Source organism: Primulina tabacum, chromosome 15 (assembly GCF_025594145.1).
Source record: "Primulina tabacum isolate GXHZ01 chromosome 15, ASM2559414v2, whole genome shotgun sequence".
Classification (NCBI taxonomy): Eukaryota; Viridiplantae; Streptophyta; class Magnoliopsida; order Lamiales; family Gesneriaceae; genus Primulina; species Primulina tabacum.
This window is the reverse complement of record NC_134564.1, coordinates 35,980,461-35,996,868: the sequence shown is the minus strand read 5'-3', so window position 1 is coordinate 35,996,868 and position 16,408 is coordinate 35,980,461. Positions and strand designations below refer to the sequence as shown.

Here is a 16,408-nt window from a genome sequence, read left to right as displayed (position 1 = left end):
GTCTAAAATGTATCACTCCAAGCAGAAGATATATTCAATGCTATAGTAGGATATTCAATCCCGAGTCCCGTCATACATCTCTACAAAGTCGACATGCTGTCTCACTTAATCTAGGATATTGCTGAGAAAATTTTGACATTAAGCATCAGTGAACAACTACGCAGGATTTCGGTTGTCAACGTCACCTGCCAAAGCACCTCATAATAGAAGACGTCAAAGATGATAAAAGAAACTTCATCCCAGCAGATCCACCAGGAAAGTAAGAGATAGCATAGTATGCTAGTGCCAGCACCTACAGTACATCATTTCAAAATAATATACACGCCAAACATCAATTTTTTTATGTAAGATTAGACAAATAAGCCGATGAATTAACATCAGAAATTCAGAGTTGAAAAGAGTTCATACCTGAAACAAAGAAAAGGAGAGAGACATAAGATAACTATGAAGCACCATAGAGCCGTAAATGGTCCCAACCATGCAGCCAAGGAACCCTAACGTAAAAGGAAGCCTCTGATAGGAAAATACAGACGCATTAAAAAAGTTTAAACTCCAGGGGAGGATATAGAATTTTTGTATAGAGTAATTTAGCACACCTCCTTTGATGTCATGTGGTCAAACTGATTCTTTGGACCTTTGAGGGCAAAAAATGACCCGATGATGAAGGCACAACCAACAGTAAAGCAGATAGCAAATTTCTGAGGCACCAATGCAATGACCGGAAGAAATAAACTGAATGCTATAAATACAAAGAAAACTCCACTAGCCAGGAATAAGGCAAAATACATGAGTGCTTTCCCTGAAGGGATGGAACTAGTGGCGGACTGGAAATTTCCTGGTATATCTCTTACACCTTTAGAAACCCTGTACAGAAGATTGCACAAACGATCGGATGAAAAAAAAGAGTCGAAGTGTTCTCCAGTCGGTGCTAGTTTCAGTTTACACTCTAAAAATTACCAATAAAACTCCTGACATTGAAATTCCAATTTATACAATTCTTGAATGATCTATTCTAACACTTGCATTCCAGGAACCTATCGTACCCTTGGCATATAATTTCTGCAACCCCAGAACACCTCAGTTTCCAAGAAAAACGTATGGCTGAAAATCCACCTCAATTTTCATGCAAAGCCCATATGATTAAGGACAACTCAATCAGCTACATAACAAATATATGAATTTATAATTACATCTGAACCATACATAAAAATAAACGCTGGTTCCTCCAAACCTTCCTTAACATGCCTTTGCCAAACTTAAACGTCCAATCCATCCATCTCGGCATCATCATCTTTGAATAAACCTTATGACGATTAAATGATTAAAATCCTACTTTCTTCTATCTCTACCGATTAAGCTACTGTAAATGGGATTTGATATCAGTAACCAAAACTAAAGGGTGATAAGTTTAAACAATTGGATAGTACACCTATCCAGTGGATTTGTTTTCCAACCACACTATCACCTGCGCAGTTCCTGGGAAAGCAAGCTATCTTCATCTCAAACTCGTCTAATCATAACTTTGTCGTGGAAAAATTAAGGCCGATAAATGCCAACAACAGTGTGCTTAGGTTTGTACGTGGTCAGCTATTCGATTCTGAAATTAGGGAAACAAAACGAAGCATTCCCACGGTCATATTTAATTTACAACCCAATGATTCAGCCAACCCAATTGTCGTTGATGGGAAAAAAACAGCGTCGCAATGACCAATCCTAGTTACAAATCACATAAGCTCGAGCAAATAATTCAAATCGACGAATAAATAAAGGACTATGACCATGTGATAAACCCTACGACGGATGAAAAAAACTCGTGAAAGCATGGAAACTTACACACTGAAGGTGCCGGAAACGGTGTCGTTAGCGGATCTGACAGCGGATTCGATGTCGAACACACCGACGAGAGAGCCGCCGCCGCTACTCTCGTCGGGGGATCTGGCGGCTGCGTACGAATTCCAATCCGCCAGCAGAGAGGACGAGGCCTTCTGCTGGACTTCATTCTCACGAACTCCTCCTGAAAACCAATTCTGCATTGTAGCTCTGGATCTGCTGTAGACAGATCACAATCTGTGTTCAACAATGTTAAACGCAAGAAGTGAAAGCAGATCGCAGCCACATAGGCTTATATTATTAGACAATATTAACTATTCAAGTATTTATATTTTACGCTACAAATTGTATTTCATATTCCATTTAATTTATAAATATTATTTATGAAATGTATTACTAATTCCAGAAATGAACATTTTATACTCGAGCAATGGATTAATGCTCAAAAATCCTCATAATACCCATACAATTCGTCGATTGCACCTGATGATTTGCTTTAGGATTGTAAAGAATCTACTTCGTTTTTTTTTGTAAAAAAAAAAAACTTTGATTTTGTGGTTTTAAAAAACAATTGATTAAATTATTTTTAAAGCTAAAATAAATTTGCGTGAAAAACCTGGGGTAAAAATAACATATATTCAACAATAAATGAATGGTGTTTTGATAATAATTGAAACATGAACAATAAACAATAATTTCATTTACGTGTGTTAAAAATCAATCCTTGATAAAAAGAATTGAGGAAATAAAGAAAAACAGAGGTGAATTGAATAATTACAACAAGATTTCTCTATGTGATCATGAGATCAGAGGATCATATTACAATGTGTGCACTAGAAAGTGTGCATACAATATGACAATATCAACCAGAGATGAACAAGAGAACTCAGAGAACTTTTAAAAGCTGAACTTCAAAAACTAAAGGCTCCTTTATATGAGACAAAAGGCTCCTGCGAGGACCAAACTGCAACCAACAAGCACGAGCTTAGCGTGCGAGTCATCTGAGAAAATGTTTACAGGAACAAGGTCCAACAGTTTTTTCTTACGCAATCACAACTCGAGTTATCGACACATCATGCCATAAAAATCAAGAACAGTGAAATTCGTTACACCTAGTCTAAATATGAATTTTCATGTAAATGAATAATAGAATATATTCCCATGCAAAACTAGCATCAAATGGATTAGGTGAGTACATTAAAAGAAAACTGAAAAACACAGGACAAAAGTCATTGTACAGATATATATATACGAACCTCCTTAGGAATCGGTTGTAAAGTCTCGCTAACATATCCTGCGGAAGGAGGTATCGAAGCTCTTCTCTTTCCTGAAGAATTATCAATATGAGTCCGGGTGATCGTACATTCTACTTACAAGAAGAATCATGAAATGTAATTTTACATGTCCACTGAGCTTCTATAAATATTTTTAGCAATAAAAGTTTGAACTGACCTCCAACCTTCATGCCTATCAAAAGCTCCTTCAAACCTTTTATTATCTGTAATCACATCCAAAAGCAAATTGTGATGTGTAAGACTCACACAAAGATAATGGACAAGTATGTTTAATGTGCGACGATTTTTCCCACAAACTCATTCTACTCTCACCGTTAGAGAATCAATCTAACCTGCTTGTCATCCAGAGGAAGTATGACAGGAGAACTCTCTCCACTGAATTGATCGACAGAGCTAATGGAAAATAACGTGCATTATGTTCAAAATCATGATTTATGCTAAGAGAAACAAATATCAAAGGAGGTGAACGAAGGAAAAACAAATATTGACAAACCTTACAACAAAATACAGAATAATTAAAGTATAATTCCATTTAAAACTTCCTAACACGGAATTATACCTGTGAACAAAGTATCCATTTGACCGCCTGCATACATAATTAAACTCTACGAGATCCCCTTCACTGGCTTCCTGACCTTGACCTTCAACGATGTCTGCTACAGATATCAAGTAACTTAATTGACAACATAATTAATGTTTAAATCATATGTTTATCTCCCTACACCTCTTCCAACCTCCCAATCTTGAATTCTCGGACACGTTGGTTAGATAGCTTTATTCACCATCCCATTACATGTACACTTCAAAATAGAAATGTTTTTGAATGTGACGTGTAGTTGAATAATAATTTTTAGATGTATATATGAAGATATACTGAAATTCAAATCACTTTTCATATGATGCATTTAAATATCGTTGTTATAAGAATTCCTCTTAGCCCCCACAACTACATTCATACTCATGAACCCATAGAAGTATAGAACAAAAGTTTTGTCTCAAGCACTGAAAGATTTTACCTTGTATTCTGACTCCGCTAGCAAACTTCAGAATCCTGCATGCTTCAAAACATAGTAGCCATCACAAAGGAACCAGTTACAGTACCGAGTACTGAACTACGGGTATATGTATTGTTTCTCTTTGCCCAACAATATCAGAGAATAAAAGAAGTCCAAACAGCATTTACCTCAGTATCTCTGGTTCTTTCGATTCCTTCACAGGGGCAGCAAAAACAGTACAAACATTAGCGAATAACATATTAACTCCTATGAGTGGAAGAATTGCTCTTCTTGGCAATTTTTGTGCTGCAAGCACTGGGGATCCGCCCTTCAATATTTTTTTGTGCAGCAACCTTGAATTCTTGGATTCTCCTGATACTGTAGTCTTCAAAACATAACTGAAACTCAGGGTTTTACACTCAGAGCCCACAACGAAAAGCATCCGTAAAAAACTATAAACAAATTTGATAACCCTAAAATCTAAATCAACTAACTTGGATCGAAATAGCATGTAATGCACAAAAGAATGAGTTGTCATTGGCACCATGTCATCCATCGATTCTTTAAAATGTCAATAAGCAAGAGTTCATTTAATTATAGCCACACCAATCACCATACTTCAGATTTTACAATGACATTCGAAAATCCAGGAATCCAATCACTGACTATCATACTGATATTTTTTTAAAAAAAGGGAAATCGAAAACTTTCCAAACAAAATCTATTATCTAATTTATTGAAACATCCTCAACATAAGATGTCATCAATGCGAGATTATTTCATTGACAGAGCGCATGATGAAATTATTTTGACTGTCCAAATTCAAGAACTAAACACTGTCAGCTGCAATTGAACTCCACACAAAAACAATCCAGTACAAACAACAAATAAAAATTTTCAGAATGGTAACTTACTAACTTGTACCAAATGAGCAGTATGTTCAAGTACTATAATGCAAATTTCGAACCAAGAAAAAGACACGGGATCGATTGTTATCGGGAAATGGAATTCACCTCGCAAAAGCGGAGAGCTTTAGAAATTGGATACGGAATTGAAGGGCAGGAGCTTCCATTGTTGGAGACGTCTGGACTAGAATTGCGAGACCGAATCAGTTTTGTCCGAGTCGAAGCTATATATATATATATATATATGTACATATATATAATCAAAATAATAATATTTATGTATTCAATAATAAAAACAAAATATTGTTTTAGTTTGATTTTTAGAACCATAAAAATATCATTTTTATTTTTAACCTCTTATTTCTTTTTGGCATGCAAAATTAAATTCATGAAAAAAATATTAAAATTATTTAAAAAATAGAAAATTGAAAATTTTTAATTTCAATTTAACAAGATTACTTAAAAAAACTGAACATGCAAGCTTCTCCATATGATTAGTCCATTTCATGTATAGTTTACTTTCTATGTTCAATAAATATTTTTACTAATATATTTATATTTAATTTTAATTGTTTTTTATTATCACTAAACAAGAATATATTAAAAATTTTGTTTGTATAATTTATTTTCAGTAATATTTTTAATATGTGAAAAAATAAAGCAAATTTTATAAAACGCACGGAGTATGGTTGATCGCTGCTGACCAATAATTACGCTCTTCCTGCTCCCTTTTTCTTTGTCGAAATCGAATCGGAGGTGCTAAAAAACCCTAATTTCTGTCATCCAGTTGCAATTTCAGCTGCGCGTCTCTTGTGTATTGGTACCAACCTACTAATCACAGCTTGATTGATTTACAGAAGTGCTTCGAATTCGAATACCCAACGATTTAGGGCTTCGATATGACGACCGCCGCTAGACCTACATGGGCACCGGCTAAAGGAGGAAACGAACAAGGGGGCACAAGAATTTTTGGCCCATCTCAAAAGTACTCTTCGAGGGATATCGCTTCTCACACTGCCTTAAAACCTAGGTTTGTTCTTCGCTCTCCGTCTCTTCCGTGGGTCTATCAATCTTGCGGTGTTACTTATCTTTCAATTTTTTGTAGTGATTTTATGTTATGCTGAATAATATAGTTAATTCGTTGTTTTTTCCTTCTGTTTTTGATCAATTGTGCGATTAAATGAGCTGTATCTTAAGCCGTGGTCCTTTATCATGCTATGCAAGCTTAACTTTTGGTTTTTTTTCCTCATTATTTGGATGAAGAGACGATGAATGACTCTGAAATCATTTTAAAATGATTATCTGTTTGTTGCAAAACTTTGAAACTGTCCTTTTTTCTCGCATCTGTTAACTCCTCGGTGTAATATTAGATGTTCTTGATTACCCAGTGTTATCCAGAATCACTGGATTCATGTTAATTTTTTTTTCATTTCTTGCTTCATACAGTATATACTTGTTTTAACGCCCCCCCACCCACACCCACAAAAAAAAAAATTTAAATCATGTCGCTGATCAGATGGTAACTTTATGCCACCAGTAACAAGAAAGGGAGAGTTTAATTATCTACCCGTTTATGTTATTTTTGTGCCTGAACGGTTTGAAACATTAATATTTTATCTCAATACCTGGTCACAGAAAGGAAGGACAGGACACTCAAGATGAGCTGCAAAGACGGGATCTCCGAGATGAATTGGAGGAGCGGGAGACAAGGCATTTCTCATCTAAGGGTTAGTTTGATTAAGCTTTATGTGTCAACTATATTTGAAAATTCTTGCCCTACCACCTTATTGTATTCGATTATGTCATCACACTTCACAAATCATACATATGTTGCAGAGGACAGAGAACGTCGAAAGGGAGGTCAGCTGCTTCTCGAAGGTAAATGATGATCTGTAGCTTGATTTGGAGCTTCAAACAAAGTGATGAAAGAATTTATTTTTCTGTTGCTTTAACGATGTGATGAGGCACCACTATTTGTAGGGACCAAGAGAGAAGTTGAAGATCGGATTGTTCCACGAAGTATAGATGCTGACGATGCTGATATAGAAGTTCAGTCTGATGATGAAAGGTTTGTATCTCGGACAGTTCTTTTTTACTCTTAAATGATTCTTCTTACAAGCATCGGTAATGTATTGATTAAATAGACAGGCAAACATTTGGTTGTACTCGAGAACTATTCGCTGTCACCTATTCATATGCACTTGTATTTTTTTTCTTTCCGACTCTATTTGTTTATTTATATTCTACTTTTGGGTATGTTTTAATCTTTGTTTTGATCTTCTAGCTATTTTTTTGGCTTACATTTTTTGTTGTGAAATGTCTCAAATTGTACTGAATTTATCATTTTTATTATCACTGATGTTAACTATATTCTGTTTCTTTAGCGAGGATGACGACGACGACGATGGGGATGATGAAGAAGCACTTTTGGCTGAGCTTGAACGTTTGAGGAAGGAAAAGGCAGAGCAGAAAGAACGAGAAGTGAGTTCTATGTCAGTCTTATTGTATCTTGTTTTACTTTGTAGTCGGCTCTGTTTCTAATCATTATCGATGGTATTTGTCACAGTTATGGAACTTATATTAATGTTTAAACTAAAGCATTTTTCTCCCATACAATGTTATACTTAAATGCGCAATACTCTAGACACCAGCATTTACTGGCCTCTTCATGGAGCACTACAAAATTTGAGCCCCGTTTGCATTATGATATTTTTGGTGATATATTCCCTTTTTTTCTCATTATTGGTGTGTTTTGTATTTCGATACAAGGGTTAAGTGCTTACTTGCTTTGATATCTGTTTGACTTTTATACGTAAATCTGGCGTTGCTCTCAATTCCTCATAATGAATGTATGAATAATGAAGTGTTAAATTTTTGGCAGGAACGAATACAGCAAGAAGAAGAGCTTAAAGCTAAAGAAGAGCAGTTGTTGCGTGGAAATCCGTTGCTAAACAGTGTGACTTCCTTTAGTGTGAAGAGAAGGTATCTTGAACTGCCTATTGGAATTTATACTATTTCCCGTCACAATGATATTGTGTTCGATAACATCACAGTAAGTCCTCTCAACGCTCTATTTGTTCAGATGGGATGATGATGTGGTTTTCAAGAACCAAGCTCGGGGTGAGTCAAAACCAGCGAAGCGCTTCATCAATGACACTATCCGGAATGACTTCCACCGAAAATTTCTTCAGAGGTACATGAAATAAGTTTGCATGATAGTTTTTGGTTTAAGTACTAACCGATACGAGACATGCGTAGAAAACAGAACATACTCTTCTGACTGAGGTATACACCGAAGTTGTGTTGTGTTGTGTTGTGTTGGTTGACTCTTTTGATTTCCAAATGTTGCTGGTTGATATTTTCTTGAAAAATGTTTTCAGATTGTAATCTACATGTGTGTGTATTGTTAGCTGGTTGTTTTGACTAGCGCTATGTTGATAGTACATTATTGGTGCTTAAAATTGTTAAGTGATTGCAAATCGTTCAAGCCTCTGTTTTTGTGGTAGCACTGAAACACTATATCGACAACTTGTGCTTAATAGATAAAAATGTATTTAGTGAGGATTAATAACATAAAATTTGATGAAATGTCTTTTTCAACTTGCATTTGCCTTCCTGCTTTCGGGCCAACGTTTTCTATTAAACCGATAAGATCCTCTCTTGAAGTATTTTGTCACTAAGATCTCGAAAAATCACCTAGTAAATAGAAAAACTCAGAAAGAATCTGGTGGAATTCGATCTGATAGCAATTACTTGTCATCGTATTTATTCCTATTATGCTCGTCTTATTTATGTCCAAATCCCAAATGTAGTTAACCTCCGACTGTTATTAACAAGAAGATTCACAATCAATCTATCGCGGAAGGGATATTATCGGGCCAAAACTAATAATCGATGCAATTTAGTTTGGAGCAGAATATGCATTTTAAGAATTTTACGCATGAAATTTGATTTTTTTAAACAAATTTAATTCGCGAAACAACTCGTCTGTCCCCAGCCACAAAATGAATAACCGGAGAGGAAGAAGAAATGAAACCCAAAAACTAAGGAACAATCAACAACTGATTGTTCTATTAATTGTGATGTGTGGATTTAGTTTTTTAAAAATGAAAATGTAATTCAACGAGACTTAACCTTTTCGAAATTCAGTCGTTCTTCTGCCCTTCAAATGTGGTACATATCTACTTTACTTCGTAAGAAAATGTAAGCAAATAACCTGTAAACTAGTGCCATCCCCAACAAAATCCAAACTTCTTGTAACCCTCCATCCAAATTCACCGTGTCAAATGACGGTGAACTCTGCAATCTTCGGCATCCGCCCCTGCTTTCGCAGTCATACAACTGATCTCCCGAATACTGCACCTTAAGCAGCAGCCTGAAGCCGTAGTACATGAAAGACACGTACTTGAGCCATCGCATGAACTTCGGTATGTGCTGCAATTGCCAACGAAACACTACAGTTGAGACTAACCCTTGCATTTTGAGTCTTTTACCAAAACTAGTGCACGATGTGAAAGAATTAAATGTCAAACCCAGGATATATGTGGGTAAGCAATTGGTTGTGCTATACGGGACACTGTTATATGTTATCATACAATCTTGATAATTTATCAACAAATACGCACGTTGGTGTTGTGTCTTAAATTTCGTGGCATGTTTTTTAATTTCGAGCCACACGAGATATGCACAAGGTTTTAAATATTTGGTCTTTCAAATTTTACTACCTGAACATAATAGCCACCCGTGAGAAGAAACAGCATTAATACAAGGGAAGCAATCATCCCTGCCCTTTTGATGCTCATTACTGCAGCTCCAAATAGTTCTCCTGCTCCCTATTCACAGATTATACTTCAAAACTTAGCATAGGAAATGGTTGAAATTTTGGCAAGTGCTGATAAAGAAAATGTTTGTTTTTTGACTTACTTGACTTGTTACAGCTATCAGTAGTATTGCAGATAAGGTGAAGAAGAAGCATTCTACTGTTTTCTTGAATCCAGCCATGAAATACAAAATGGACATAAAGCAAGTTGGATACAGAATGTGGGCAAACATGTCACATAAAGTGCTGCAGGCATAGTAAACACTCAATCTGTACATGTCTGCCTTCCTCTCTTTCACCAAATATATCTTCTCAAATGGGAAGACATAAACTGCCCCAAATATTGATGAAGATGTCCAGAAAATACAGATGTAGAATAGCAAACCAACCTGCAGTTAGATGTAAAAACATGTTTTTAAAGATAAAGGGTGAATTCATAACTGAATACAGAGGATGAAGAATGCTGAGGTTACCTGATCTCTGAGTTGAGCCTCTGTTGCGGTATTGGATTTCCACCAAAGAAGGCCTAAAAGACAAGCCACCCCAAATGCCTGAAGTAGACGAAGATGATCAAAATAATCTCTCCATCTCTCTTTAAATGTTCTCTTGAATACTATCCTGAATTGTTCAAACCAGGTCAAGGTCCAATCTTTCTTCACTTGAAGAGCTAACTGAAGACGCTCTGGAGCCTTTGGTATTTGATGTATCCCTTCCATTTCTTTTGGTTCCAATAAAACTTTGTACTTGAGTTGCAGATACTGTCATAAGACAACATTTAGTAGAAAAAAGTTGAAAATAAAGGGAAAAGTTATTAAAAATGTCCAGAAACAGAGGCGAGTTCATTGCTAACTCTTATGACAAGTTTTTCGTATTCTGGACTCCCCTCAGATGCTAACAGTTCATCCGGAACCTTGATGTCATTCACTTGTCCTGTTGCTAAATCCAGCAAGAATTCTGCAGGGTTCATTGCTATCTCGGGAGTAAATGTTAATGATGAAAAATACTGCACCGAATCTCTGCTTTTCCCATAGTAGATTGGACACCCTTCTGATATCAGCAAAACCTTGTCGAACATGTGAAACATCCGGCTTGAAGGTTGATGGATTGTTATAATAACCGTCCTTCCTGCCTATTGGTTCAAAAAGACGAAGCTTTATGTTAGTGGTTTTGTGGGTTAACTATTTCATCAAAGGGATTAACAAAAACAGTTGCAGATGGCACGTCTATACCTTTACTAGACCTTGAAGTATTTGGAGTAGTTTAGTAGCTGAAGTTGAATCAAGACCTGAAGTTGGTTCGTCAAGCAACAACAATGAAGGATCTACCAGTATTTCATGCCCAATACTAGTCCGTTTCCTTTCTCCACCAGATATCCCTTTAACAAAACCGCCACCAATTCTTGTATCGAGGCATCTATAAACCGTTGCAATTAATATTTAATCATTTTCAGTGCGTTCAAGAAAGATCAAGATGTTGTAAGAAATTTAGACAAACCTATCAAGGCCTAATTGCTTTACAACCATCGCTACTCTTTGGTACTTCTGACGTTGACTCATTGTGCTAGGAAGTCTTAAGAAAGCTGCAAAAACCAATGTTTCTTTCACTGTCAATTGTGGGAAAAGTACATCATCTTGTGTCACAAAACCAATCCTGCAAAGATGAGAAAATAAAGGCCGAACGAAATAAGAATCTTGATGCAACTCTTCCTAATTCTTTCGTACAGAAATCAGTTCAAATAAGAGCTGATTTTTCAATTTACCTTCTCTTTAGAGCTGGATTATACAAGATATCGTTGTAAGTAACAGTTCCTTTAACATTTTCACGCAGTCTGCCGCCTAATATCTTTAACAAAGTAGTTTTACCACTTCCAGAAGGTCCCATTAGGGCTAGGATCTCCCCAGGGCCAACAGTTCCAGTTATTCCTTTCAATATATGCTTGTATCTATCTTGTTCAATTTTCAAACGGAAGCTTAACTTGGATACGACAGCCTTGACTGGATTAACAGAAGAAGGATTTTGAATTTTTACCTTAAACTGAACACCTGAGAACTGCATAAAAGAGAGGTGTTAAATGATTCATCTTCCTAACCAAGTTTTCAAATAACAAAAAAAAAAAACAAGAACTTAAGAGATTAAGAACTGCCTTGAGAAAAATCGGGAGGGTCCTGTCTAGTCTTGTGCTCGACATTTCTTCGTCTATGTCGATTTCTGAACTCTTATTTTTCAGACAAGTTTGAGTCGTGAACTGCGAGTTCTCCATGGAATTCATGGTTGGAGGTGCAAGTGACAAATCTTCAATTTCGTTTTGCATCTGAGTTTCCATTTTTTCTTGAAGTTTCATTCATAAAATAGTTAAAACTGAGCTTGCAATTTAAATGTTATATACGGTAAATTAAACTGTAACAGACCAAAATCCTGCCTATATCGTGAGAAAGAATGATAACTGTTGAGCAGCAAGCTTTATATGGCCAACTACAGAGTTAGATGACTAGTTTTTTAGTTAGCATAAACATATATTTGGCAATAATTTAACTTGATTACATGGGAACGTTACTAGTAAAAAGTTAAAACGACCACCCCATTTTTATCACCGTAAAGAGCAATTCTCCATAATATAACAAGTCTTCCCCACATTATATTTTTTTACTCACCTTTTGAGTCTATCATGCTTAATATGACAATACTTGACTCCGTTTGGTTTGATGCGAATGAGGAGATCATTGTATCAACCCCATTTGACTCAAGTTTTATGATAATTAAAGTTAAAAAATAGATATTGTCTCCTCCTTCGCCGTCCTTAATTACAAAAGTGGTTTAGAACAATGTTCTAAATAGCGAAAGGTGGGTGGTCACCCATCGCCTAACGCCTAGCCGCCTAGACGGTTTTCGTTTTTCTTTAATATATATCGGATTCAAATTCAAAATTAATTACATATTCTTCTTATTTATAAAATACAAATTGATTAAAAAATATGTAGAACAGTATTTTAAAAACATTTAAAATATGTATATTTTAAATCAGGCCGAAGCGATTTTTTAAATAGTGTCAAAGAGAGATTGTCTTCCTAAATATTAAGGCGACCGCCCAGCGCCTACTGGTTTAGAGTACTTAAACCTAGAGATGATGATATCCATAGAAAATATTAAACCTTTATTTCATAAAAGTATACAGCACAGCTCAATGATAACGATGGCAAAACAAAGTGTGCCCAAAAGTTCAATTTGAAATCAGCAATAAGGAACATATAACCCACCCCTAATGAAGACCTATTTCTTCAACAGAATGAAGATTAAATCACTACATGGCGCTGCTTTCATCAATGGAGTTATCAAAAATGCTTTTTCTTTTCTTTCGTTGATTGTCCTTCTCTTGACGTTCAAAGTGTTTCTGTGCATGACTTGCTACTTGGGTAGGGGTTCTTGTTACCACTATGTGCCGTGCTATGCTCTTCCAATCACCCTTTCCATATTTCTCCAAACCAAGCAGAAATAACCTGCCAAGTAAGAACAAGAAACCATTTACATCAAAGAAATCAAGTGTCATGAATTTCCAAGATCATGTGTATCTGTGTTACTGGTGATACATGCATAGATGAATAAGTAATTTATGTGTTCTTGATTCTTTTTTTTTTCCTGCGAGGGACCGCTGCCGCTAGGCGCTCATGTAAATCGCACTAGGCAACCGGGTCAAACGATAATGTGTTGGCATTAAAATCAAACTCGTGGTCATTTAGCCACGTGCTCGCCTCCTCCACCAACTACACATTGTGGTTTTAGAAGGGCTTATGTGTGGTTCTTAAAACCTGTGTTCATCTTCTGTCCACGGTTTGGCAGCTCTTCTCTGCACCATCGCTTGATTCTTCTCCGGTTTAGGGCTTTTTGGTGGTTCTGATGATCGGAACTCTTCGTATCTCGGCGGCTCAACCAACCCTGCCTCGATCGACGCTACGTCTTCCAACAATACGGCGTAGTGTCGTTGAACTTCCACAGCTGTCTTTGTTCCAACATTCGCCGCGATTTTCTCCCACCGGTTGGGGAAACACTCAGGAAATTCCACCAAACTATTCTCAAACATCTTGTTTTGTTCCCAAGTCCACGTTGAGTTCGCATCACTCCCGCCCAAATCAGCCATTATCGTCAAATCAAGAAATCACCGGTGGATTTGAAAGCTGATTGGGCGCTCCAGTTTTGGATCATGAATATATATACTAACATGCGACTACTGAGATTCGATTGCCAGCAGGATATTTCGGTGGATCTTTCCGATTTGCATTTCGGTTACTATTATTTTGTTGAAAATCGCAAAAACCAATTTGTTTATTTTTTAATTTTTTGAAAATGTTTCGACTTTCTTTATTGACAACGTTGAAAGTTGCGTGAATTAATTGATAAATTAATCAACTGTTAAATTAAAATTTTAGTTAAACTAATTGAGGAACCAAATTAACAGAGGGGGAAAAGAAAAGAAGTTTAAGTTATTTATATATCAAAATAAAAATTTCAATGTAAAGTCTTAATATGATCAAAAGAGTATTTATTATAAGTGACAAATGCACACATAACATAATAAATTTTGGCTTTTTAGAAAATCAGCTTTTGAAACTTATCACATTTTTTTATAAATATTTTGATAAATTATGCATTCATCTCAATTGTCACGTAAAAATTATATTTGGAGAATGATTTTTATAATTTTTTTTATAAATATTTTACAAAAATCTTATTTAAACATATATATATTTTTAAATTTCAAAAACTAAAAACATTTTTAAAGTATTTGTTAAACTCAAGATACAAATAGAAAACTGTACAATGCGGATGAATATCTATTTGTATGATGATGCATGCATGAAACTAGTTAGTTAATGAACAGGGCAGCCTTCGACTACGACCCCAGGAGCCGTGGGGCATGTAGCCAACGGACAATGATCATCGGCGTCCAAACCCCACCATTTTGGACCATTAACTCCATATGATTGCAGCGAAAAGAAAAGGAGCACGGCCATGAATGCGATCCCAGCATTCAGCGATGCAGCCAGAATATAGGCATGCCTCCCCCACCATTTCTTGTGCACCCTGAAGATATATATGTTGAAATATATTCCAGCAATACCCCACATGATGAAGTTCACCGATCTCGCAGGCGGCATAGTCATTGTAGCTCCCAAGATGAGGGGCGCGTTGATCAGCCTGATCCACTTCTTTTCGGGGTACATTCGTGTCAACAGGTAAACTGGCACAGGTGCTAGTGCACCGGCGACGAACCACCAGTTCATCGCTCCGTAAACTCCGTGGCTGGTGAACATTCGTAGTGGTCCAATCACTCCCCATATGATCGAAGCATTGTAGAACACGTCGTCACCAGGGCAAGTCCACGGGCTACCGTCCGGTAGTAAAGAAGGTTGGCAGATGTGCTGGACTGACTCCAGGAGCCACCAAGATGTGGAAAAGCACACGCATGATGCAACTACGGTTCCTGTCAACTGCCATTTGGAAAAGGAGGTGAGAGTTTTTGTGATATATGAGTTTTTTTTCTGTTACCGAGTTTGAATTACCTGAATGATGAACATGGATTTTGGAGGGATTTTCATGTAATGGCCTAACTTGAAATCGGTTAAGAACCCAAGTGTTTGTGCCATGCTAATGTAGCCGTAAGTCTTGAATGCTACATTTGCCAGAGGTCTTCCAGGGTAGACATAACCGATAACCATCTCAGTTATAATGTTTAGCCCGATTTGCTGCAAAACATTAGCACAATGGAATGAGATAAATTGCTTTATATTATTAAGTTTGTGGGGAAGAGTACTTGTTCAAGAGTGGCAGAACATGTTGACGTACCTGATTTGTTGTGGCTTGTATAATTCCGACTGGCAGAGTGAAGAAGAAAGCCATTACACAGGCCATTATCAGCCCCCACCATGGGAGTTGGAGCTGCTTGTCAAAACCTTCACAAGCATACAGGCTAAGACCAAATACTGCAACCAAAATGGCATAGAACCACCAGTTCGGTACTTGGTCGTACTTCTTCATTAACCTTGTGTGCACATCAACTTTCCCGTGCAGATTGTCCCTTGCCTTCGACCACAGCGACCAAATTGTTCTGATTACATATCATAACAGAAAATTTGTCTTAATGTAAACGCAAGTGACAGGATCAGAATTGAACTTCAAAATAGAAACTACATATTTTCTCACTTTCCGTGGAAGAGTCCGACATGTGAGATGGTAGCTGCTAAACTTGCAAAACCAAGGCCATAAGTGAAGGCAAAGAAAACACTGAGATACAGTTTGCTGTAACCTTCATAGCCAGGTCTAACGAGATCAAAAGTCTTAGGATTGAGCACACGAGAGATGTTATAAGGCTGACCGGTGTGATCAAAGGTGTGAGAAGAAAAGATCGGAAATTTTTGGGCGTCATAAACATTAAGCCAATAGGTCAATGGGGTCATGACATACATAACCAGGAAAAATCCGACGAGGCTGTTGACAATGGCAAATCCAGGAGACGAGATGGGATTGCTTATGAAGCCCACAACTGCAGACCAGTCCAAGGAGAAGGAACCG

General features: G+C 36.8%; 6 protein-coding genes across 6 annotated transcripts in view; 1 reads left to right on the top strand and 5 right to left on the bottom strand.

The window, feature by feature from the left end:
* On the bottom strand, positions 1–2,154 carry LOC142527654 (protein transport protein sft2). The gene is made up of 4 exons (XM_075632515.1): positions 1,834–2,154; positions 597–864; positions 409–513; positions 1–292 (listed from the first exon to the last, which is right to left on the bottom strand). Exons 1-4 carry the CDS (start codon positions 2,031–2,033, stop codon positions 182–184), a joined length of 684 nt encoding a protein of 227 aa, XP_075488630.1. The 5' UTR covers positions 2,034–2,154; the 3' UTR covers positions 1–181.
* A 424-nt stretch (positions 2,155–2,578) lies between these two features.
* On the bottom strand, positions 2,579–5,242 carry LOC142527960 (peptidyl-prolyl cis-trans isomerase FKBP16-1, chloroplastic). The gene is given in 9 exon segments (XM_075632968.1): positions 2,579–2,794; positions 3,087–3,157; positions 3,283–3,328; positions 3,458–3,518; positions 3,685–3,778; positions 4,142–4,176; positions 4,309–4,454; positions 4,456–4,498; positions 5,134–5,242. Coding segments are annotated over 9 exon segments (633 nt in total). The 5' UTR covers positions 5,193–5,242; the 3' UTR covers positions 2,579–2,716.
* A 468-nt stretch (positions 5,243–5,710) lies between these two features.
* Positions 5,711–8,457, top strand: LOC142527470 (uncharacterized). Its single transcript, XM_075632283.1, has 8 exons — positions 5,711–5,781; positions 5,883–6,055; positions 6,661–6,752; positions 6,862–6,903; positions 7,006–7,093; positions 7,410–7,506; positions 7,907–8,007; positions 8,108–8,457. Exons 2-8 carry the CDS (start codon positions 5,925–5,927, stop codon positions 8,229–8,231), a joined length of 675 nt encoding a protein of 224 aa, XP_075488398.1. The 5' UTR covers positions 5,711–5,781; positions 5,883–5,924; the 3' UTR covers positions 8,232–8,457.
* A 177-nt stretch (positions 8,458–8,634) lies between these two features.
* LOC142527469 (ABC transporter G family member 26-like) lies at positions 8,635–11,885 on the bottom strand. Its single transcript, XM_075632282.1, has 8 exons — positions 11,604–11,885; positions 11,339–11,494; positions 11,074–11,257; positions 10,695–10,973; positions 10,318–10,602; positions 9,949–10,233; positions 9,750–9,857; positions 8,635–9,459 (listed from the first exon to the last, which is right to left on the bottom strand). Exons 1-8 carry the CDS (start codon positions 11,723–11,725, stop codon positions 9,190–9,192), a joined length of 1,689 nt encoding a protein of 562 aa, XP_075488397.1. The 5' UTR covers positions 11,726–11,885; the 3' UTR covers positions 8,635–9,189.
* A 1,137-nt stretch (positions 11,886–13,022) lies between these two features.
* On the bottom strand, positions 13,023–14,055 carry LOC142527742 (transcription factor DIVARICATA-like). The gene is made up of 2 exons (XM_075632657.1): positions 13,648–14,055; positions 13,023–13,338 (listed from the first exon to the last, which is right to left on the bottom strand). Exons 1-2 carry the CDS (start codon positions 13,974–13,976, stop codon positions 13,143–13,145), a joined length of 525 nt encoding a protein of 174 aa, XP_075488772.1. The 5' UTR covers positions 13,977–14,055; the 3' UTR covers positions 13,023–13,142.
* A 583-nt stretch (positions 14,056–14,638) lies between these two features.
* LOC142527120 (oligopeptide transporter 1-like) overlaps positions 14,639–16,408 on the bottom strand; it is a 3,161-nt gene continuing 1,391 nt past the window's right edge. The window contains exons 4-7 of the mRNA XM_075631837.1: positions 16,040–16,408; positions 15,683–15,944; positions 15,400–15,582; positions 14,639–15,327 (exon numbers count right to left, since the gene is read on the bottom strand). The exon at positions 16,040–16,408 is cut by the window's right edge and continues 204 nt beyond it. Of these exons, the coding sequence (XP_075487952.1) occupies positions 14,707–15,327; positions 15,400–15,582; positions 15,683–15,944; positions 16,040–16,408 (1,435 nt within the window). The 3' untranslated portion in view covers positions 14,639–14,706. The remainder of the gene's footprint in view (positions 15,328–15,399; positions 15,583–15,682; positions 15,945–16,039) is intronic.